Source organism: Fringilla coelebs, assembly GCF_963513975.1.
Source record: "Fringilla coelebs genome assembly, chromosome: 6".
In the NCBI taxonomy this organism is placed as follows: Eukaryota; Metazoa; Chordata; class Aves; order Passeriformes; family Fringillidae; genus Fringilla; species Fringilla coelebs.
In genome coordinates, this window is record NC_140034.1 from 21,710,232 (window position 1) to 21,735,155 (window position 24,924).

General features: G+C 43.1%; 1 protein-coding gene across 1 annotated transcript in view; it reads right to left on the reverse strand.

Annotated features, from left to right (window-relative positions):
* Positions 1 to 9,986, reverse strand: part of NRXN3 (neurexin 3) — a gene marked incomplete at both ends in the record, with an annotated part of 894,988 nt that extends 885,002 nt beyond the window's left edge. The window contains one exon of the mRNA XM_084208337.1: positions 9,260 to 9,986. Within this exon, the coding sequence (XP_084064463.1) occupies positions 9,260 to 9,986 (727 nt within the window). The remainder of the gene's footprint in view (positions 1 to 9,259) is intronic.
* Between the last annotated feature and the right edge of the window lie 14,938 nt (positions 9,987 to 24,924).

The following is a 24,924-nucleotide window of genomic DNA, read 5'->3' on the forward strand; positions in this document are numbered from 1 at the left end:
AGGGCAGGCAAACACCCGACTGCCTTAAAGATATGTTTCTGTGTCAGATGCAAAGTAGAGATAATGTGTATATAGGCCTCATGTCTGCTCAAAACCAACAGGCTTTGGAATTTGTTGTAGATGTGCTCATTGATGCAGCTGAGACACAATTGAGCATTTCAGCTTAAGTAATGAAGGAAAAGAAAATTTAGGAGGAGGCAGCCAGCAAGCGAAATTACAAATTGATCACTTGAGCCCTACTTATTTTTTTCAGTGAAGAAAAAAAAGTCAGATCTCCAACAACACAGTGCCCACTAGAGGAACTCTGAAGAAAGAGGATTTTGCCATTTTCTGCAGCTCCCGATGTTCAAAAGGTCTTCTACACAATAAACTTATAGTCATAAAAATATCATCATATTTCAAGCTCTGGGATCACACAGCCAGCAGTACCTAATCTGCCAAATTTTCAGCTAGATATGCCTGTATGAGTTTTGCCCCCCCTTTGACACTAACATAAACCCACCTCTAGCTCTGGTTGTCCTGAGGGATATAGCAATGCTACTGCTTCACAATGGCAATAGATCCATCCATAATCTTTCATGGTCACTGATCTCCTGTTATCTTCCTTAAAGTTACAGCTATGTGAATTACAAGGACCTACACAGATCTCCATTACACCAGAGGTCTGGTAGGCATCATGCAGGGTAATTGCTTTTGCACAGCCCCCTGCCTCCCACCACACCAAGTTCCAGAGCAGATCTCAGAGAAGCCACAAAGCAAAAGGCAAAAGACAGAAGTGAAAATACAGAAATTCTGGTTACTTCACCAGCTTTTTCTTTTAGGTAGTCCTAGACAAGAAATTTAATTGCCTTTCCTCTTCACAAACTTCACCTTTTTCTTTTTCCCTTTATTTTTTTAATCAGCAATTTATTAAGGAATGATTCCACACACTTCTTCCCCATTTAAAAAAAGTATTTGACGAATATAAGAAATTTCAACCACATACAGAAAGACACTTAAGGAATTCAGCTGCAAACACAACTGAACTATGAAATTTGCAGATCACAACACTAGCCACTCTCATCATGGCTAGCCATTCCTCAACTCTTGTTCCTGACCAGCCTCACTGGAGAAACGTGCCTTTAGTTCCAAGGATTTCTCCTACATTACCTTGAGGAGAAAGGTACTGAGAGAGTCTCCAACCCTGAAAGCCAGACTGGCAAGATGGATGCAGCAGGAATAACCAGAAAATCAAACACATGCCTGTGGAGACACACCAGAGGTTCGGAAATCTCAGGCAGCGTCATTTTTCTCAAGTACTAAGGCAACAAACCACAAAGAAATGAAAATCCACCCAAGAGACTACAGAGGCTGAGAAAGGCTTCTGAATAAATGCAGCAGCCAAGCAAACTATGGAGCCTGCCAGCACTATTAGAGATTGAAGCCTGGTTTTAACCTACAGCTCAAATTCCTACACCTACCAAGGAACTGCTTCTTTCTTTTCTGGTAAAAATCTCTTGCCAAATACTCAGAGTCAGATCCATTCCATTATATTCAATCAGGTTACTTAACTGGTCAAATTCCATGAGTAAGACAAGACAAAATTCTCAGAGTCAAGTATACCTTTCCTCCTTGCCCTACATTGCAAACTGCAGACAAATATACCTGCTTTATCTAATAAGCAGTCAGAGCTTTGATGAGAGCTAACAGGAAAAGCAAGGTTTTTACACACCCTTTCAGTGCCTTAGAACTGCAGAACACTTGCCAGTTTTGTGCTAATTAAACACTCAGAAACAATCCAATGGGCTTTCTTTGCTATCCTGCTTTTTATGCATAGAGGGACAGAGGAAGGGCAAGCTATGCCATTCTGCTTGGGTAGCCTTTTGTGCTCTCTTTGCTTCCCCTGACAGCACAAGGTGGAGCCGAGTCTTGAGTGTGGAGAGTGAAAGGGGCAGGCTGAAACCAGCAGGCACAGCGGGGAGAGAGCAGACAGGTAGGCAGAGGTGGGCCACAGTACAAGGAAAAGCATCTGATCAGCATCTGAGGTTCAGAGCAGAGGACATTTGGGGGAGGTCAGTGGAGCACATGGGTCAAATAAAAAAAAAATTTAAAAAAACCCAAAAACCTCTCTGTCTCCTATTGCTTATATCAGCACCCTGCAGTGCAGCATCTGCTCCATGTCACCAACAGGGAAGAGGCTACGCTGCTGCTCAGGCTCTGTCTTTACCAGCACAACTGCAGCCTGGCCTGGGAAAGGTCTGCCTACTCACAGTGTGACATTCCAGGAAACTGGGAGAGTTCTGTTGAAAAGAAAGATGAGGAGCACTCCTCAAAGATGGCCACTTAACAAAGAAAACCACCTTTATTTCTAACTGCATGTCCTAGCTAAAAAACTCACTATCAAACCAGGTCATTCTACTGAGTGTTCATGCATTATCATCATTTACTTGTCATGCTAAGATATTTATATGTCTCTACCACTGTCATACAGAAGCATATGGGATTCTTAACACCTGGAGTATAGCAAGCCCCACTGACTACATATTTCAGATATAGGAACTGAGACACAGGGGGTAACCAGGTACATATCCTCTGCAAAGAAAGGTCAATTGATTCAGTCTCGAGTCCTTCAGTCTGCCAGCAAATCACTCCAGGGACACAGAAAGACTGTAGCAGAAATGGAAATCAGCCTCTTAGGTGCTAACACTCTTATGACCAGACCATTCAAGTTCTGCTGCCCTGCTCCACTTCCTTTATACGTTTTACCTTGGTCTCTTTTCAGAATAATGAGGTGAACAAGTGTACACGCAGGCAGGGCCCGGAGAGCTGACACAGCATAACTGGCAAAGGTGTCAGTAGCACAGAAAGTGAATCCAATGCACTCAGGTCTCAGCCCCATTTCACAGAAAACAGGTTCAAATACAAATGAGTTCTGCTCCAAGTAGATTCTGGCATCCAGAGTCCTTCCTACCCTCCCACATCTACTTCTCTTAGCCCTTGGGCTGTTTTGCACCCAGTTGTCAGCTCCTGGACCTGTTTACAGATGGAGAAAGGGCAACTGCTTTGCTCTGCAGGGTAGGTTTACAACGGCAGCAACCTGTCTGCAATGAAGGATTGTGCAAGAGACACACACATACACCAGAAGTCACACTGCTGTTTCTGGACAGCAATACCATGGCAGCTGCCTAGGTTTCTATAGGGAGAGAAAAAAGCTTTTCTGTCCATCAAGTTCAAAGTTGGTCAGCAAGAAACAATTAAAATTAGAAGTGAAATTAGAAGGTAGCCAAGGACAGGTGGCCATTCTACCATTTCATCACATGGATTACCACCTTCTCCTGACCCAGGGAGCACTCAGTGATGACGCTGACATGCAGAGGCTCGTCTTCTTTGAGTAGTGAGAGACTCCACTGGACAGATGTGCTCCTCCTCCGATTCTCTCCCTGGAGCTTTGTGGCGCCACTTCCAACATCCTCAAGGTATCTGGGAGGATTATTGCCCTCCACTTTTCACCAAAACATAACAAAAATTACCTTGTGGCAAATGCCCTGCACATCTTCGTACCAGAATATGGAAGCAACAGCTACAGCACGTGCTGTCTTGCTTGGGGCTGTATTTACTGCTGACTGACCTCCATGACAAGCTGCCTAACTCAGCAGAAGCCTGTACAGTAATAATAAATCAACTCTTCCCCCCACTTTTATTTTTTTAATGGCAAAATCAAAGGAAAATAAACCCTTCTTCAGAAATCAAGTTGGAAACCCCTACATTGGAAAGAGAAATTTCTGACTTTGCTCACCTTCACCTAATTATTACTAGTTACTTTAATTTTGATCTTTATTTTGTAATTCCCAAAAATTCCAGTTTAGATCCAGGCTGTGCACACTTTGGGACAGAGCAGGAGCCAGCAGGCTGGTCTATGGGCTCAGAGAGGATGCTGATATCCAAATTCCATCTAGATTTGGTCCTCCAGAAGCTTGGTCATCACATTTTCTTTGCAAGAGCTAAGAACTCTTCTTTTATTCTTTTAGACAGGTAAAACCAATATGGAGCAGCTACTATAAACAGTGTATATGAGCTATGGTTTACACTTCTATAACATTTTATAAAAGAACATTTTCATCCTGAGGCTTTTTTCCCCTGAGTTCACTTTTCTCCGTACCCAGAAATTATTGTCACTCTTCACCAGTTCCACCTTACACCAAACAGCAATCTCCTTTGTACCCAACCACCACCTGCTTCACTTCATCAGAGGAAATGTCCAAGCTTCACCTAACTGAGGGGTTTAACATCTCTTTTACCCAAGGTCTGTAACACAAGAGAGGGAAACTACAAGAACATAGCTGTCAGCATGTATTGCAGCCAGAGTATTTGAATCAGTGGCACTCACCATACAGGCTCCTGCAATCGCCCTGCAAATCCAGCTAGCTCTGGGAAGGGTTTGCTTAGTTCACACAGTGAGGGGGGTCCTTGGCATCTTCTGTGAAAGAGTATGTAGGATCTAAATTCAAATCCTGTGCCTCTGCTCAGTTTTAATATTTATCATTAAGAATAACAAATGATGCCTAAACTCCACCTTGAAGTTTCAAAGCGCTTTATAAACATTAAAACCTGAACACATCATCTTTCTCTGGTGCTGATATGGCATTGCATAAAAAAAATTGCAGCCAAACTGGAAAAAATATTATAATTTTAAATACAGCAAAAGGAACTTAAACCAGGAAGAATGAGCAAGCAAAAGAGATGAGGAAAACTGAATTGCTGCAAAATGAAGTATGGGCAAAGTTCTTACCAGCTTTCTGCCCAATGACCAGTGCTGTGACACAAGAAGTGACATAAAATAGCAGATTTGCCCCTTGCAATATTTACTCCACAGACCTTGGAGATGATCAATTCCAGAGTTTTGCACTGGTGAGTGAAGATCTGGGCCCATCCAAAGCAAGTGCCAGAACTACCTGCTGTCCTGTAGAACAGCAGAGCACAAGACCAAATGGAGGGTCTGCAACTGTTTATTGCTGGTGAATTCAACAACCAATTTATATTCATCTATCAAGGAACATGCAAGTAGAAGCAAATATTATGGTCATGTTCATTTGTTTCTGATTACAAGATGTATGTAAATGCATATGCAAATTAAGTGCAAGCATCAGGCTCATGGCAAAGTGCCAAACTATTCTTTAGTGTTAGGAAGATTGGGGTGGCTGGCAGGGAGATACAGTGACTGCAAGTGAGGCTGGGCAGTGCCTTCAGATACAGCCAAGGCTGGGCTGCTCTGAAGGGGCAGAGAGAGGATAAATCCTGCAGTAACTTGTCACTTTAAACCAAGCTGAGGGGCTATAGAAAAATCTGTTCCCGATTCAGTTAGAAGTGTGATAATTACAGAGCAATGGGCTCCTCTGTCATTCAGCAGGCAGCATCCCCAGGAAATCTTGCTCTGTAATCAAGGGAAGAGCTGCAATCAAGCCCGTATTCAGCCTTCGTTTAGAAACAGCCCCTGCAGGCAACACAAAGGCTTCAGCATGGTGCTCTGTGAAGTTGGTGATCAACGTCTTGGTTCTGCAACTACAAGCAGAGTTAATGCATTTCTAAGCACATCTTCTGTTCACCTTTCCTCAGAAAGTCCAGAAGGAGTCTTGGAAGAAGGGTGAGGGTTTAGGCCAAAATACACTTGTACAAATAGTGTTGCATTCACACTGTCCACATTTGTGAGCTCACTCTCTACACAGCAGTGTCAGAGAAAATTTCTTGCAGACTGACAGCATGTTCCTGAGATGAAAAACCTCATCTGGCTTTTACAGCACCTCAGCTTGCAAAATTTGCATGGGGAAGGGTTTTCTTGGGTTTTTTCTCCAGAAATTTGAATGTATCTGTGATGATCAAATTCTACAGCAACCTCATTCTCTTGGCAGCATCCTGATTCCAGAGACTGATGAGGTTTATGAGAGGGGAAGATGTCTCTGAGTTCAGCTTTCATGTCCAATGCCACCATTGCCCACAACATGCTAACTAATAGCTACTCAAATCAGCCATCCTTTGTACCCTAGATAGCTGTCAGATTCAGTGAACCAGTTTACTCCAACTGCAATTAAAATAGTCTCACATTTCATTCAAAACAGTCAAACTTCCCAAAGTGCACATATTTCCACTCCCACTGTATAAACTGAGACACTGAAACTGTACCTGCTCAGCTACCATCTGGGCATGTGACTGCCATGGTGTACACAATCCTACTAACTCTGGGTGCACAAGAAGTGCCAACATTTTATTTGCACGTTGGGGGCACATTCACAGCTTCATCTCAGGATGGAATGGTTGTTCTCTGTTGACATCCATCATAACTGGAACTGCACTTGGAGGTACAGTAGCCTGTAATACTGTAAATGGGGCTTCATTCCATCATAGTACAGAAACAGCAGGTTCCACTCTCTGTTTACTTCTTCTATCTCTGGCCACAAAATAAATGAGTTTGCTAAGGTTTTACCATCTGCAGACATAGGTATCAGTCAATAGCCAAGTAATGGCCTGGACACTGTCAGGAGAACTCATTATTAAAAAGGTACACATTACATTTAGCTGTTCAAACAGAACTTGTTATTGATCAGATCCATCAGTTCCCAGTAAAAGAGCCAACTCTGATGATGAAATGAAAATATGCACATAGACTACAGATTAGTAAACACTGTAATGGAGTGAAGGTTCCCTCCCCAAAAAGGGAGATGTTGATATCCAGTTGAGAGACCAATCTTTTTCCAAAGTGAGACTGGGAATAAAATAACCATGTTACTTCTGCATATATCCAGAGGCATGATAAACATACAAAAACAAAAGGGAACAGTTCTGACAACAAACATCTCAGTCTCTTGGGGAAAAAAGCAAACAAAGGAAATACAAGTTGTTTAATGGCCAATCAAGCCACAAGCAGGAAGAGCCTGTAACCAGTTCTGCCATTCCTGCCACATCCTACTGTTTATCCGTGGAGATTCTGCCACACTTGCAGAATTGAAAGACAACATCTTGTGCTTTTCAAAGTCAGACAAAAAGGTAGCTATACTTAATTTGCTTCCTGTTTTTTTTCTTGCCACTTTTCTTTGTCTGCTTGTTTCCACTTACTAAACAGCTTTTTCTTTTGGTTTTCCCACTCATCTGCACAGACACTGTAACTTTTTTTTCAATGGCAGCATTTAACACACAGAAATCACCACTGCTACAGCACAAAGGAGTCAGAAAACAAGGCTGATTATAAAATTCTGACATAAACCAAATACACACCATTTAGTAATACATGAGAAAACATGAAGAACCAAACAAGTTAATGACTCTGCATTTGATCCACTGGAAAAGTTCTCCGCACAGCATCTTCTCTGAGAGTGAAAAGACCCCAGCTAACAGCGAGTTAAAAGTGTTTGCTTAAGAAGGCACATTGTGACAAACTTCTTTGCTCACCCTTAACAGCAGGTTGGGCTGGAAACTGATGAATCACTATAGAAAACAAACAGCAATGGTGACTCACGCTTCAAACAGTAACAATAGCATTGCTTTATCCATGGTGTCTACAACAAAAATATCCCTGGGTTCATTAGAAGATGTATTTCAGATTGTTCCACCCACCCAGGAAATGCAGAAAGTCCACCCCCTGAGCCCCGGTTAGAGTTCTTACAATTGCCCCACAGGTACATGGAATTCCTGCTCACTTACAGCACTTTCTCAAGTGGTTCACTGAAAACCATACACTGTTGATGTTTTGAGCAGCTCCCCAAGGAGCCTGGATCCATTAGCCCAGAAGTAGACAGAGCCTTACATCTTCATGTTTCAGGGCCCACATGCCTGTGTGGCTCTTGCAATCCTCTATCAGCACAGCATTCAGACCTGAGGTGTGTTTGCTCTGTACGCGTGTGAGGATCAGGCTGGTGGCCCAGCTCCTCAGCTGCCTGGTCACACCCAGAATTCTGTCCAGCCCCACACAACTCATGGCTCAATAGTTCTGGCTCATTAATGGTTTGGACTAATCAGGTCGGAGCAAATAGCCAGCAAGAATTCTGTGTTCAACACTTCACAGGCTCACACCTCCCGTCTAAGGCTAAGGTACTGCTACTGTATTATTTGGACATAAAGCCAAATTTTCTGTTATTATTAAAATCACCCTAAAATTAAGGCACATATGGATGCTATGTTTATTTTCCAAACCTTTCCTTCCTATAAAACCGTTTGCTTCTCCATCTACATGCAGACTGTAAATGTGGAACTGTAGGGCTGTTTACTTAGATAGCAACAGTATAAGGACTGTTTTCACCACATCTCACATTGTACAGGCTAAACTCTGGTTAATCTAGTTTCATTGCCAAAAGAATTGAACAAATAGTAGTCGTGAAAATATATTATTGCAAATATTTCCATTTTGACAAAATTTCAGCTTGGGTTTTTTTTCTCCTTGAGATTGGACACTTCTCATCCCGGTTTCATCTTTGGTTCAAGCTCAAACTGTGGTGCTTAAAGCCAAATGTCTTAAATAATGTTGTGATGAGATTCTCAAATTCACACAGGGATTTTCAGTTTACTTAAGTCTCCTGCACATACAAAATCAATTACCATCACACTGCTAAAGACCAGAGGAAAAATCTGAAATACACTTCATCATGTAGTTTGCATGACTTAAAACTCTCAAATTCAAAAAGAGAGTACCAAACAATGAGGAAACATTCAAATCCCTCTTCCCTTTGCAATACTAAGATCAATTCAAAAAGCAATTTAAGCAATTTAATCAAGGATGCTGAAAAAATCAAGGTGCCATTCAGTGATTAGTATGCAAGCAATTGAAGGGAAGCATGGGGTTTCCACAGGCTAGCAACAGCTAACATCAAAAAAGTATACAATGTCCTGTCAATCAGTTATGTTAGTTATATATATATCCGGTCTCCTGACACTTCACTCAGTTTTCAGGGACTACTGAAAAAACCCAGCCATTGATTTTACCAACGCTAACCTAAGGTAATTCTTAGTTTTATTTACCAATTCATGTTCTCTACCCTTATTAATAAGAAGTTGTTGATGAAATGAATTATGATGAGGAAAATCTCTCCATGCTACAGGTGCTGTGTTCTTTCTGAAAGACACTTTGTTGCAGTTGCTCATACTCTTTATCTACTCCCATTTAATTACTTCCGTTTGGAAAAAGAATGGTGGAACTTGAATTCCTTTGACAACAATCAGCAGGAATAAGAACTCTGTCATAGCCCTGCTAAACAACAAATTAACTCTCTGGATCGTGTAAAGGTCAATAAGAAACAGGGAAGTATTCTCTTACCTTCGGAACACAGCTTGCCAGCATATCCAGTGGCCGAGCAGTCACAGTGTGGCTCGCCATCCAGAAGGAAGCAAGTGCCACCATTTTCACAGGGGTTCTCAGAGCAAAGTCCTTCCATTTCCAGTCGGACCCCTTGACTGCCCAGGAGCTGCGGCTCAGAATTGCCGTATTTAAGATCCAGGATAAATCCTTGAAACGGAGGCTCACTCAGAACACCATCAAGAGTCAAGGCAGCAGGACGAATGTCCAGTGGGACTCCCCCAATGAAGAGGTCACTGACGATGTTCATGTACTGGCGCTGCGGACGCACCTCGCCCGGCTTGGCCTCGCCGTCCAGCACCAGCACGGTCCGCAGGCGGTTGCGGCTGACCATCAGGAAGTGCCAGCTGCTGTCGTTCACCTGCTTGTCTGCGGTAACTGTCGTCTCCGCACAGTCCACACTGAACTGCAGCTGGATGCGCCCATCAACCAGGGACACGCAGAGGAAGTCACAGACACCACCGTCATCAAAGTAGAGAAGCAGCCCAGCAGAGACATTGGTCTTGAACTGGAAGCTGAGTTCGCTCCTAGTGCTGGCATCCCAGCGGAGGTAGCGGGCCCACTGGTTGGGGATGCCCATGAACTCCAGACCCAAACAGAGACCCAGCAAGGAGCTCAGCAGCAAACTCACCTTCAAGGTGAAGTAGATAGAATGCAGAGTGAAGCCCATTGTTTCAAGAATCTGCTCTTCCCTAGGAGAAAAAAAGAAGCCACACTACTAGGAGGAGAACCCCAGTAGTCAACACCAAATGTTAAATCCAAAAGGAAGAGAAGAGCAGAGGGAGTGACAGAGAAGAGGAGAGTAAGTGGAAAGTGACCAAGAGGAAGTGTGTCCTCCCAAGGAAAAATCTCAATTATCCTTAGGAACCAGAGGCTTTTATCTCAGGAGTATAGGGTACATGAAGTGACTTCTCCAGATGGTGTACTTCTCTGAAGGGCAAAATTACCTACAGTAATTTGTTTTGGTAGAACACAAAGGTGACACTGGTGTTCCAGGAGGAAGGAAAGGGAGAGCCAAAGCCCAAGCCTAAAATTCTTGTTTTCTAGAAGTGGTGACAATATTGACGGAGATGGCAGTGAGATAGAAGAGAGAGTGAATTCATAAAGCACGTGAACTTCAAGAGGGCAAAAATAAAGTCAATCTTCATGATGCACTGGTGGATACCCAGCCCATAATTCACTGCTTGGCACTCACGGAGCTTGCAGGACCTGTGGGGTCAAGACAAAAAAAGAAAGGGGAAAGTTAATCTTATTACTCACCATATCTTTACTATGAAGATTACTAACATCTTGCCCAATAAGTTATTTACATTTCTTGATACTCTGGACACTTCTCTGCTCTTGCAATTGGCTGTACAGGTCTCAAAAGCAGCAAGGACATATACACCTCAAAACTAAGAGGCCAAACTAGAGAACTCACCAAGTTCTCTGCACACATAACACAATGAGCAATATAAAAATACACCAAATTATTTAATTCCTTTGATGGATGCAATCTCATTGACTTTACTGGGAAATGGTGCTGGAACTTTCCCAGTAACAGTTACCTCTCCAAGAAAATGCTTAGGGCAAAGACCAGAGTTCCTCAGAGTTTAAAAGCTGGTAAGGGCAAGAGACACCACTAACCAAACTTCCTATTCCACTGCTTACATTCTGCTTCCCAGTACACCAAGGAAGGATTAGAGAATACAACCCTGCTGTCAGCCTGGCACACAATAGCTGCTTTTACTTTACACGTCTTGCACTCTTCAGAGACTCTACTGCGGACCTCTGCAACCTGGAAACATGTGTTATGCAAATTATTTATGGCAACCTGCAGCTCAGATGATAGCAAACTTGTAGCTTAGATGATAAGAACTGTCTAAGCCCTTAACCACTTTCCCTGGTCTAGTGGTTTGGCAAAAAAGGCCAAATTCACCCCTAATTAAGAGCAAAGAATTCCAACTGCCTTCAATGAGTTACATCTGTTAACACCAGGATTTAAGTCACTTCTGCATACTTGCATGTGGGAGACTGTATGCCTGGTGTAGGAGGATGTTTTAAGTGATAAGTAAAGGCAGCACAAAGCTAGGCACATTCTTTGAAAATTCTACCCAAGAAGAAAGTAAGTTTTCTATTAACAAAGGTGTTTGTTCACAAAGATGGGCTGAACACCAGAACAGCTCTGCAAATGGCTAACATTAGCATTGATACAAAGCAGGAAAGGAAGTGATGAGAATCAGGCCTTCAGCCTCACAGAAGTTAGCATAAACACAGCTCCCACAAACTGGAACACAAATATTGTGGGGCAGTATTTGCCTGGGGAAAGTGTTTTGTGCTGTGGACCGTGAGAGTTGCTCACAGCAGATGCCTTGCAACCCCACTGTCCATCTTGCTCTGAAGGAGAAGGCACACAGACACTGCACAAGTGGGCAGTGCTGGAAAGTTTCTGTTTGATAGGGACAGAGACTGAGCTGGAGGAGAATCACTAGGAAACAGAGGGGAGAGTTCACACAGTCACATCCTCACCTGCCCCAGGGACCTGCAGAAGCCAAAAGTCTCCAGAGCTGTCAGTCAGACAAATTTAGCCAGCACAAAAAACAAGTCACTTAGAGAACAAAAGGGATCAATTAAAAGAAAACGTGCAAGTTGGAGAGAAATGTGAGCTTTCAGTGCCCAGTGGAAACCAGGCCTGTTCCCTGCAGCTGCCTGAGTGAAGCATGTTAGCTAAACTGCTATAAACACAAATAAAATCAAGTCAAAACCAGAGAGAAGATAATTCCTTTTAATTGTTAACAGCTTGGCTGAGGAAAATGGAAGGTGGGAAAAGGAGGTGTTAGGAGAGGTGTAAAATGAACAAAGAATTAAACACAGAATCCAATTCCTCAATTCATTTGTCTTCCCAATAATCACAACTGGGATTGTGATTGTTCATGGGGTTGTGTTGCTAAGTTAAGTTCATTGGGGTTCTGGGGGGTTCTGAAAAATGGACTGGGAAAAAAATTATGTGGTTCTTGTCCATTTACCTTTCTTCCCTGTGCTCCCTAGTGGATCCACTAAAATAGGCCATGATTTATGGAGAAGAATAGAGTGAGAGAAAGGTAAGAGAGAAAGTGGTGACCCAAGCCTGGAATTACTGATGAGATGGAAATAGGAACATCATAATGTGTGTAAATTAGCCAGTGATGTGCTTCTAGCAGCTCACAGCTTCCTGGACCATTTACTACCACCATGGCAAAATTCCCTATTCCATCAGACAGCTCTGTGCTCAGCTTGAGCTGAGCAGGGTGACAAGCCCAGCATGGCAGCAACCACCCACAGAGACCCCAACGCAGCAGTGCTCTCACCCCACCTTTAAATTCTCCTGGACGGGGTAGATTGAACCATCTGCAACAAAAGCAGCCCTCAGTCTTATACTCTTCTCTCCCTGTTTTAGAAGACCAACACTTCAACAAGCAGTGAAAGATGCTGTAAATCACAGCAGCAGGTGGGAACACTACAGATAACCACAGATGAGATGCCTATGTCCACACACAGTTCAAACTCCTGTCTGAAAAGCCTATCAATGTCTCCCAATGCCAGGATGCTGAAACCCTAATTTACAGAGACAAATGCCAGCCTGTGTGGGTCATTTCAATCCTTGGGATATTTCAAAGGTACAAGAATGGGAGTAGGCTAACTCTGTGGTGCAAATTTCTGGAATGATACAAGTTCATTAGGGCAGGACAAAAGGCATAGCCAACAAGGGAAACCAGACAGAAATGGTTAAACAAGAATAGCAGTCTTGACTGAGGGAAGCCAGGGCAATTCTTCTTTCTGTTTTGATTGAGAGAAGCCAAGGTAATCCCTTTGTAGCTGTTTTGAAAGAAGACAGTGCCAGCTCTGTTTCAGAAGAGGAAGACAATGCAAAACCCATTAAATATAGGTGTCATTGCTGGGTGCTTCATTGCCTTTTAGACACCACAGCTCAGATTTCGGGAAGGCTGCCCACACCCAGCCACTAGCAGGCTGGGGCCATCTGTGACTCCCCCAGAGCTCTGTCAGCGCACGTCAGTCCTGACTCACGGTGCTTCCCATTGCTCCAGTTTCACGTCTCACACAGTCAAGTCTGTGAGAGCAAATCCTACCGCAGCAGCAGCGTTTTCAAGAAGAGCTCAGAAGACCCTGTACCCTTTATAGCAGGAGGCAGGATCTGAACCCTAACCTTGAGAGGATAAATCCTGACACACCAATTCTGTGCCTCGCCCATTCCCACAGTGATTCTACAAAACACGCTGAGAATGAATAATTTTCCGCTCTTACCATTTTATTTTTAGCATAAATACTACCCTAGCAGCCTCACACTGCTACCATAGCAATACATTACAGTTTGGGACAAAAGCTACAGAATGCCCAAGTATTGTCTTACATATTTTATCTCTGAGAAATCTCATTGTCATGGCATGACCACATCTTGCATAAAAAGGGACTTCACGATGGACAGCAGCAAGCAAGTTATCTCCACTGCACTTCCAACAGCTTGTACAGCCTCCCTGGCCCACCTGAGAGCCGCAACAGCGAGGAAGGTGCACACTGAGCAGACAGCTCAGCATCTCTCACACGCCAAACCCACGGCAGCAAACACACCCACTGGCACTACTGGAACGTCCCACTCACAGGGCTGACAGAGCTGCACAAGTTCCCCGGCCAGGGAAGGGAGGCAGCCCCACCGCAGCCTGCTGCCTAACCACCGCACACCCTCCCAAGCCTGACAGCAGTCTATTAATGCCAGGTCAGAGCCATCTGCTCGGCAGCCCACGGAGGGGGTCTAGCCCTTGCTTTGAAGTGGCTCTCAACCACTTATCAGCTGTATGTGGAGAGTGAGTGACATTATCTAATTGCCAACTAATTTCCATAATTACTGACTGGCACACTCTCTATGCTGGGTTAATATCTTTGCAAATGTCTTGAAACGCACCTGCTTAGGAAAGGGGGTGAGAAGCTGTTGCTCTGCAGCTTATTTACCCAACTGCACAGAAAGGTTGCAGGAGATGGGTTTGTCACTCCCTGTCCTCCCTCCTCCACTACCTTCCTCTCTGGCTGCTAATTGCTTGGGGATGGACTTATATGTATTTGAAAGTGTAATTTTCAGGAGAAAGAAGAACAGAGTTGGATTAACTCAAAGACAGGCTGGCTTCCCTTGCAAACCCCTGCCTCAGCAGCCCAGTGCAAGCCTGTGTAAGTCCTGCTATTCCACTTCAGTATGCTGGACAAAATCCCACATACTACTGGGAAAAGTTTACAGTCCACCAGTCTGACATCCTCTTCCACAACCAGAACTATTCAGTATGCCACAGTTTGTGCAGAAGGAAAAATATACATCGGTCACCTAAGATCCATGTATTTAATACTCCATGTGAACTCATTTTTGCACTTTCCTTCACTCTAAAACAAACAAAATCTAATTGTTTTCTTTATTCCCCAAGCCCTAGAGAAGCAGCAGAGTTTTAGGAAGGAGCAAACAGGACCCTAATTTGGCTCTGCATCCACATGTCTTCCCTCAATTGGCACAAGCACAGCAATCAAATCATTACAGCTCTATGACATATGCTGCTTAAAACGATACAGTAAAATTTACCCTCAATAATTGATATTAAAAGTCCAGCTTGCTAGCAGAGAGAAATGGGGAATTCATAGTATTTATTCATTCATCCAGTTTGGAACAACAGGCTCCTTTTGGCTAATGCTTTGAAATCTTTCTGCCTGATCTATCCCCAGCTGAATTGTGGCAAAAGACAAAGGTCAAAGCATAAAAAAAATAACCCTTCCAATAAAAAATGCAGATGTGAAAACTGTGAGTTGCTACAGTGGAACACAGAAATCTTCCCATCAACTGAAATCTTCCCATCGCACAACATCCTCAGCAAGGATGCATGCAGGGATGTTTACAGAGAACTGAGAGGGGACATGGAGGGCTTGAAATTCATGAGAACAGAGAAAACTGCAGGGGCTAATTTAGTTTTTAATTCCTCTAGCAGCATTTGCATCTCAGCAATAAATCTGGACACTGCCTCATACCCTTGCTGGGATAGAGAGGACTCTGGGGTGGTGCCAGGGAAGCTAAGCTGAAAGAACTAGGATGAAGACAGAGACAGAGAGCTTCTGTCTTCTCTCAGTTCTATGATTCTTCTACCAAGGGAGATTTCAGTAGCACTATACAGCTCAGAGGGGCCACAGGTAAGGCAAGATGGGCTCTGCTCAGTGAAGAGGCTGGAAGTGAGGTCAAAAATGGGGGATTTGCTTTGCAAAGAGCTGAACACACCTAGGTTCTGCTGAACTTGGCAGAACTTCATGGGATGAAGCATTTACATTACTGGCTGGCTGGCTGTAAGGAGAGAAGCAGTGATATTTCAGGCTTTATCTTGGAAGTAGAGATATGGGCCTATGAAGACCAGCATCTTAAAATTAGGGACTGAGGGTGACATGGAGCACCTGTTGACCTCTTCTGCATGGTTTTCAGGGGTATAGTACTGATGCCAGTCTCTCACATCACTGTGAAACCTCACATGCCTTTGCCCTACTCCAAGCCCAAGTAGAAGATGTATTCTTCCATGTTCTTTGGTACTTTGCCCTACTGATAGACCTCGCAAGCTTAACTTTTCCATACTTGAAAACTGATTTTTAGTTACTTAATTCTTATCTAAACTCAGCATTGAGCTCCCTAGGCAACAGCTGCAAATAAACTGTATCAAGCAAAAAGCAAGAAAACAGGGGTATGGAGTTGCAATTCAGGAGTGTCTTCTTAAAGTAAGAAAAAAATAGACTATAAAGCTAAATTAGTTTGTCTTTTCTTCCCTGTAGTGGATTAGTATATACACATGCACATGCATTCACCATCAATTGTAACCTGTAGGTAGATGGTTGGTTGGTGTCCTGGTACCTGGGTGTGTCATTTGCAGTCAGTTTAAGCCCACTGCCCTTCTCCTCATTCTGAGTTCTTCCCTGGGGAAGGCAAGAATGACTGCTTATGATAGGGCTAACCTTGGAGCTCAGCTCCAGAAACACTGTGCAATACCCAAACTAGGCACCTATGCATGGGACAGCTGAAGGCACCTGCACTAGCAAGCCATACTGCTGAAATGCCACCAGCAGCCTCAGAAGGGATATGAGCAAAGCAGTGAGTGCTTGGTTCAACAAACAGCAGGAGAGCATGGCAGCACAGCCCTACTTCTGACTTATCCAGCAGGAAAGGCATCTGGCTACTGTTTTATCATAACCACCCTTCACGTTTTTACCTCCTGGGCCAATTTAAACAAACCCAACTCAGAACCAGAGCTCTACAAACCTATCCTGGAAAAAGAAGGGTTAAAAAAGCCACAAGGGACATTGTGACTCCCTTCTTAAACACTCTCACCACCCCACAGAGGAGGCCATCTAGTCCATGAGAGTGACCTTTAACTAGCCTACCTAGCCCGGGCTCAGCATGAATGCAATTTACAGACCATTTCAGCTCTCCAGCTTTCTTAACACAAAGAAGAAAAATCAAAACCCAAGCACAATGGAAAAGAAAGAAAGAGAGAGGAAAAATAACCCTGCAGAGCAATCATGTCTGGGGCTGCTCTGATGGCTTTCTGTTCCCTTCCAGGACACAGAAATGACTCCCAGTGTGTTAATTACCCCCATTACCACAAACTCTCCACTAACAAGGAGCAGCTAAAAGGAAGCGTTGGCAGCAGCTGAGCAGTTATTGCTCTGTACTGCCACGAAGGAGAAACCAGACTCCCCCATCTCTGCGCCGGTACTAACCAGGAGAGCGATTTCTGCAAAACTCAACAGCCTTTATTGTAATTCCCATGGCAGCTGCACCGGGAACACTGGCCTTGCCTCAATTCCACCATCGGTAAAAGAGAACAAAGAATACCTGCTTTTCTAAAGACTTTGAAGCTCAACAGTTGGAGAGCTCCGAATCATTATCATTTATTTTACTCCTTCTGTAGATGGCCTGTCCCCAGCCCCCGCATCCTCTCCTTTCTGCCATCAAAAAGCTCGGACAGATCTGTAGCATTGTTTATTCTACCAGACCCTAATACACCAAATGCAGTCAGTAGCTATACACATCTCAGCAGGGAATGTTAGTGGAGAATTTGGTAGTATCACAGTGCTGGCATTATTGATAAAGGCAACACTTCTTCCAGAAATATAAAGTATTTCCAGTTTATTTTAATACATGCATACATAGTATTTCCATTTTCATTTCATGAAAATCAAGTCTTTTGAAAATGTGCTTATCGTTACCAAAATCCAAAGTTTGAGCATGTCACTAATGCCTGAAAATAAGGCTGCCTTCAAGATTTTCCTAAGATTAACAGTACAGAATGGGCTTACTCTTCCCCCCAAATTTATTTGATACTACAGACACAGGCCAGCATTAGACACTCCTCAAAGGGGACACACAACTGGACTGTGGGGGGGACCCCTGACTTTGAAGCAAGAGAAAAAAAGTCACTGATCCACTGCTTTCTCAGTTACCTGATTTTAGAAAAAGATACAAAGCAGAAAATAAACAACAAAACAAAAGGCCAGCATACTAAGTAACCCTACTAATACATTGCTCTTCCTAGCTGTCTGTCTACCCATCTGCCTCTTCTTTGCATATGCATTTTAAGTTCTTCAGGAGCAAGAACATTTTCTATTCTGACAGAATCTAGCACAACATAGTCAAGAGCAGAGTTATGAGGCACTACACATGTACACATTAATAACTGTGATTTTATGTACTTGAGCTAGCACTAAAATGCCTTTATAGTCCAGCTGATGTATAACATTTTCTTAAAATAAAAAAAAAAAAGGAAAAAGAAAAGCTTAAAAGGACTATCAGAATGACTACAATAAGAACAAAATTTTAACTCAGTTTTGTTTCACTTACAGATCATGGTCAATTCACACTTTCTCTAACATATTTTATACTCCTGGACCTATTTCCAGTAAGTCAGAGCACTCTGCATGTTTTTAAATGTTGTGACATTTAAAAGACAGTATATTATAAAGACAGGAGGCAGGTGCAATCAAATTTGTTACTGTACTAAAAAAATAGCATGTATACAGGGGACACTGAACCCGGCCAGATTTCTCTTTCATTAGTATGGCCAGTAATTAATTTAGGTCATTCTCTTAGTCTGCTGGCTCATGGGAAAATAAGCACCATTCACTTAAAAAGGAAATAATAAAGGGCCCGTGGACATCTTGAAATCTACAGCGGATTTTCCCATTATGTAACATGTTGGCACTCTCTAATAAGTGAACTCAGTTCTCTGAAGTTTATTGCAACTTAGGAATCTCATACAAAAATTATTTATACTCAGCTTCCCACAAGCAAACAAAAACACCTAAGCACAGCAGACAGAGATGTGAGAAGCTGTCCAGAGTGCAGGCAATGCTCTCAGTTCCTAAGCTCTTTTAAACAGCCAAGGCTCCATTTATGGACCAAAGGCCTTTCAGGGAGCCCAGCTAAACACTGGAATTGCAGGATGGTGATCTGTATGCACCCAGCTCTCACACTGCCTGGTGCTGGCCAACACAGGGAGCTGGCACTAGCGCCCTGCTAAGCGCTCTACAAGGCTCAGCCACTGTGGGACGATGTCTCTGCTTTGTGAACCACACTCCTCTCCTACCACTAGCTCCAGAAACATGTTGCTTTTCGTGGGTGTACACATAACAGCAGGCTGGGAATCCCCTGCCATGGGAAATCAATGCATTCTTCCAGCTCTCTGTTGTTTTCTTCCTCTAATATACAAATTCCATTCCAAAATTCATTCCACCCCATCCCTCTCCCCACTTCTACCTCAGGGTAATTGGGTGAACATGATAAGAAGCTATGCATAGATAGGTTTCTCAGTTCTAGCATGGTGGGGAAATGGAAGTGGAAATCTTTGCCAAGACAGACTGGTTGCAAAAATCTTTAAGTGTCACTGTCTTGGCTGGAAAAGGATAACACTTCAAATGGCTGAGGATATTGAAAACTTTCCAGATCATCAAGGAAATTACTTGTAATTTTGCATGATAGGGGTCAGTTTCTAAACTGAGCAGTAATTATGGCACAGGTATGAAATCCACTAAACACACTCTACTTGCAAGGAGTCATTTCAGCCTGGCCTGTGCCTGCAGCACTACGTGGTGATCTGTCAGTGTGCACCCAGCAATCCTCCACCTAACCCAGACTGCCTGCAGGCAAGGCTGGAATAGCAAACCTGCCACTCTGCCGCAGCAGTGGCCTCACAGCTAAGGACTACAAGAGCGTTGTGAAGGCTACCTAGGCTCTGGAGCCCTAGGGACCCTCCAAGCAGAAACACAATGCTTTTGGCACAATGTCTTTTGAAAGGAAGGCTGTTGGACAGTTAATCTTAGGCTTAGGAGTCCTATGGGCCCAGACAGTGGGACAAGTCACACACAGAACAGGGTTCTCCTTTTTGTTTTTTAATTCATTTACACCTTCCTGGACTGCCTTTCTGTGCTTCACACTGTTTCACCCTACAAGTTTTCTCTCCAGTTGTCCTTTCCTCAGAAACTTCCTGCTCTGAAATGCAGAACCAAACATTAACATGTGCAAAACAAAAGGATTTTTTCCAAAATTCAAGTATAAAGGATTCATCTGCCTAGTTCAGTGGAACCACCTAATGATGAAATTACATTTCCTGGAGTAAGCAACACGCAAGATGCCAAAAAGGCCGGAGATGCATGCATGTGGCAAAGCACAAGAGGAATCATCATACACACAGAGCGACAGAGAGGCAGGCATTAGCTAAAACAAGAACTGGAGGCTGGACAGACCCGGGCTTTCAAAAGTACTTGGGCATGACTGCAGAAAGGTGGAAGAGCAAAACTGAATTTTATTTTAAAATTAACTTGGATAAAAACACTAGGAAAGAGTGTAACAGAGAATAACCCTTCAAACACCTGAGAAACAGACTAGGGGCACTGCACAGCACTCTTCTATATTAAAGCCCCAAATGCAGGAGTGTGCCAGGGCCATAGACCCAGGAAGCAAAGTCTGTCAGCAAGCTTAATACCTCAAGTGAGCTCAGGGAAAGAAAAAGCTAACTAGCAGCACAATGGAAATTAATGCCTTTAGAAATTAGTTCAGATTTTCTAATAGAGCATTTTAACACCACTGGAGAAGACACGTCTCTTTATTTAATCATTTCTGGCTACATATTGATAAATCAATCCCACTCAGTAGATTCAGAGAGACTTAAAAAATTTTTATATATATATATATATATACACTCCTGCAAATGTTCCTTTAAAATTCAGATGGTATTTTAAAGAGTTTCCAGCCTTGGGACTCACAGTGCAGTGCCCTGGAAGACAATTGACATTCTGAGTGACTGGGCTGCGAATTCAAAATCCCAACTCAACCTGCTCAAGCCAGGATTCAAACTCACATACTTTAAAAATAGGAAGGAAAAAAAAAAACACAAAGAAGAAAAGAGAGAGCAAGGAAAATACCTGAATTCCTGCAACTCCCCAGGCCAGAATTTCTGAGGTTACAGAGGCAAGAGTGGCTCTGGGAATATTGCTATACAGTATTCCATACCTGCATGGGATGAATTTTCTGTTTTGCCATACTAAATATGAATCTCTCTATGGTTAGCAATACAGCTGACAAAGGATAATTGTTTGTTATGAAAGCCACTAGTGAAAATGAAAATAACATTTATTATATTGAGGGGCTTTAATTGAATTTTCTCTTTTTAATTTAAAAATGAAACATTCTAATTTACCTGGCTTTGGATATAGTAACTTCCAGTCATTATTTGCAGTTTATTTTTATTTCTTCTGGGAAAGAAATATAGAATAGGGAAGGAGTATAGAAGTGGGAAAACTGAGACTGCTATATAAATAGCTTCATTCCTAGCAACTGCATAACTTTTCATTTCAAATCAATTTTAAATGTATTACCCTCCCTCTCAACAAAAAAAAAATCTGAACATTCTGAATAATACATCCTTTCTGCTAACATTGTTTTCACAGTCTGAAAAGCCATTATTTTGACAAAAACATTATGAGCAGTTCTTGCTAACAGCACCCACTTTTTTCCTTTCATACCAAGCCCTGCACTCAGCTCACATGTTGGGGAACTTCTGCATAACTCCAAAGATAAGCGATGAGGCAGTGATGGCTCTTGCTCTTTTTGGTCCCAATTTTCACCTCCTTGTTCCACATACAGGTTTTGCTAGCTAGTGGCAAACTGGAAGCCAGTGAGAGAAATGCTGCAGGATTAGCAGCATTCTAAATTAAACACCACAAACCCTCACAGTGATTTTTCTGCGGTCCACTGGTAAGGCAAGCAAGGAAAGACAAAACAGTACAACTCCTCTCTACACCGAAGGAGACACTTTGCCTAGGATGTAGCTAAAACATGTGGGCAGGAAAAAAAACTCACTAGCGAGAGCACTCATTCCTGGGCTAGACTGAGCACTCCAGTCTCCCACCCCACACCTGTCAAGAGTACAAAAATAAGTCTGGGAGAAACGGGGAAAAGCTCTTCTAATCAACACTTACATGGAAGATGCCTGATGTGCTTGTAATAACCTGGCAGAACTTCTGCTTCCAAATTACGTTGAGTAACTGAGATTTAGAAGTAACTAATGAAAATGATTACTTGATACCACGGGCAACAGATGGCTCCTGCAACCTGCCAGTTGCCAGATTCTAGGCCAAACCTCTCCCCCATGTAACTTCATCACACATGAATTCAACTCATTTTATCTATAGCACCTAGGTTTTGGCCGCCAATATTTTGCGGCTCGGTAGTAAGATTGATGCAATGAACTTCATGTTCCAGCAGCCAGAGTACATGCAAGAGTCAAAATAAAGAGGCTCATGACTTGTTTGGCCTTAGGCAAAGTGCTCTTTCAGGGGATATAGCTAGGACTGCAGCAGACACATTGTAAAGTTTAATTAGTCATTGTGAAGTGCTCAAACCACTCAAAAGGCAAGCTAACAGAAGAGCAATCTATCTTCTTTTATGGCATTAAGAGTCTGCTCTCAAATTAAGCAAGGGAAGATGTATCTATAAAACACAGCATATTTTCTTCCATTATTCCTGTTTCAGTCCCAAAGAGGCACAGGTTTACTCAGCAGGCAGGGAGACAGGACAATGATGAAGGGGGAGTGGGGAAGCCTTCATCTGCCTCAACGCCTGACCTACCTGCAGCTGCCCTCTCACTCCCCCTGCCCCAGATAGCTCTGGCAGAGCAGAACAGCTCAGTCAGAGAGCTGACATGGTCTGCACCTCCCTGGGGGCTGCCTTGCCCAGCCATAGAGAACCTCCCTCCTGTGATACAACACAGGAAACCAGGGCACTCACCTTCCTTATTAAATACCAACCAAATGAGTCTGTACAATGGCTGCTCTGTGTATTGAATGGGAATCATGGCCCACAGTTTATGTGCTGCTCAGTCAGGGGAACTGAAGCCCCTCTTCCCCCCCACCCCAAAACTCCCTAAGGGAGAGCTCATCTCTGAGGTTGAGAAATAGGCAGTCAACCATCTGGGGAAAAAATGGGTACATTTAACTCCATTTTTGACCAGTGGTCATCTTAAACTACCTGAAAGGCTCCATGGAAGAGAAAGACATAAATCCAGGCAGGCTGCTTGTATGCAGCATTGCTCAGTGCTAAAGATCAGCTAAGTACAACTATTTCAACTTGCTTCTTCCACTTTTCTGGGGCTTTTAAAAGTCAAAAATTAAGCAAGTTAAAAAGACATTAATCTAACAGAAGAAAGTCCATCTATGCATTTAATTAAGATCTAAATAAAGGGAGGAATCTACAAAGTCTGTTTTGAAAAAATATGGGGTTTTTAGATTCACTTAATTATGAACATAGTTGAAAAAAATGAAAAGCTGATTTCAAAGTAGCTGGTTTTCAAACATGTGCAATATCCACTACAGCAAAAAGTAAAACTGTCTCCATATTTTACAGGAAAGAGAAGACATACATCACTCTAAGCTGCTTTCACAGAATCCCTAATGTAGGATTTCCTACAGCATTAAATGAAAAGGGAAGAGGATATGGAAAACCCATGGGTCCATGGGTCTTCTGATTACCTCACAAATACAGGCTAGAAGTAGCCACCTGTTAAAAAATACATGTCAATAAAGGTGTACAGTTACTCTGCAGCACTGAGCCAGTCTGTTGTCTTGGACTACAGCTCACTCTTGGCTTTCTGTCAGATGTCTCCCAAGAGAATCCTTTACAGCTTCACTATAGCAAACACTGCTCGTCCAGGGCAAGAGAATTAGAGGCATTCGGAATATATCTCCTAAAATATCTATTCCCAATAGCTTTTTCTGACTAGTGGGAGAGATTAAGATTGCAACTGTACCATCTACACCTGCCATTCACTACACAACTAGTTGATTTTAAGCCACAGGACTGCAGGCTGTTTCATGATGATGAAAATAAAGTCTGAGGTAACAATACCATAGAGGCAGGAATGCATGATTGAGCAGAGGAGGGAGGGAATGGTAGTGTTCAGTAGAATATTTGCTATTTAGGTAGGTAATGGCAGTAAAGTCAGAAAAAATTATTTAAGCAGCACTGCTGGGGAAAAAAAATAAAAGGACACCCCACTGATTCAGTTGATTTCACAGACTTCAAAAACAAACTTTCCTTAATCTTCACACCCATAATAGCTAAGAATCCCACAGGGACATTTTCCCCCTTAGACATTCATCCCCAACAGACTCTGCAACAGTAGGCTGAGAAAATTCTGCTGTTGAAGACAGCTGGTCTTTTTCCTAAGACCAGCTAGACACTGGTCCAGCCACCCCACCCACTGCACATCCTCATTCAGTACTTTCACAATCAAAACACAAGACCCTGGACATTGAAATCAGCCTGTCTGTACTGCAACTGTAATGTAACTGCACTAAGTGTGGTCCTTCCTTTCCTCCTCCCCAGAATCTTCCTCCAGTGCTATCTCCTACTGCCCACTGCGGACTGGAAGTCTGCCTCCTGCTCAGTCATTTTACATCCCACTTCCCAGCACCTAAAGACACATTGACACAGTTTTAGCCAAGCCATCCATCTCCTCTCCACTTCAGTCTTGGCTATAACCCAAAACTGGAGGCCACATCCAGACCACTTCTCCAGACCACTGTGGCTTTTACAGCACTCCCTACCCTAGCCCTCTTCTTATAAGCTGAGGAGAGGGAGCCCTTCCATGTCTCTTCACATAGATACCACTTGGGAGTCTGGTGAATGTTTTCCATGTTTCTAGGTGGGATCACCAGAACTGCATGAAGCCAAGAAGCTGTATCATACTGAATTGGGATATTGGTGGGGTTTATAGTGCAAAAAGAAAGCAAAGTCATTTAAAAATAGGAGATGGTAAAAAAAGAAAACAAAACACCAAAGTGCCCCAACATACCACTCAGTTTACTCTGAAGTCCCTACTAACCTGGATTCTCCCCTGGTTCTTTTATAGCTTACATCTTGGAGGAGTGTTATGTTAGTGCACAACACTAAGCAATGTGATTAGAATTGATCCAGTGAGTCTCCTATCCTGCCCCAAGGCAACAATTACACTGGATTGTAAGGACAAAAATAAAGCACTTGATTTTGGACCAGAGATCCACAGGTGAAA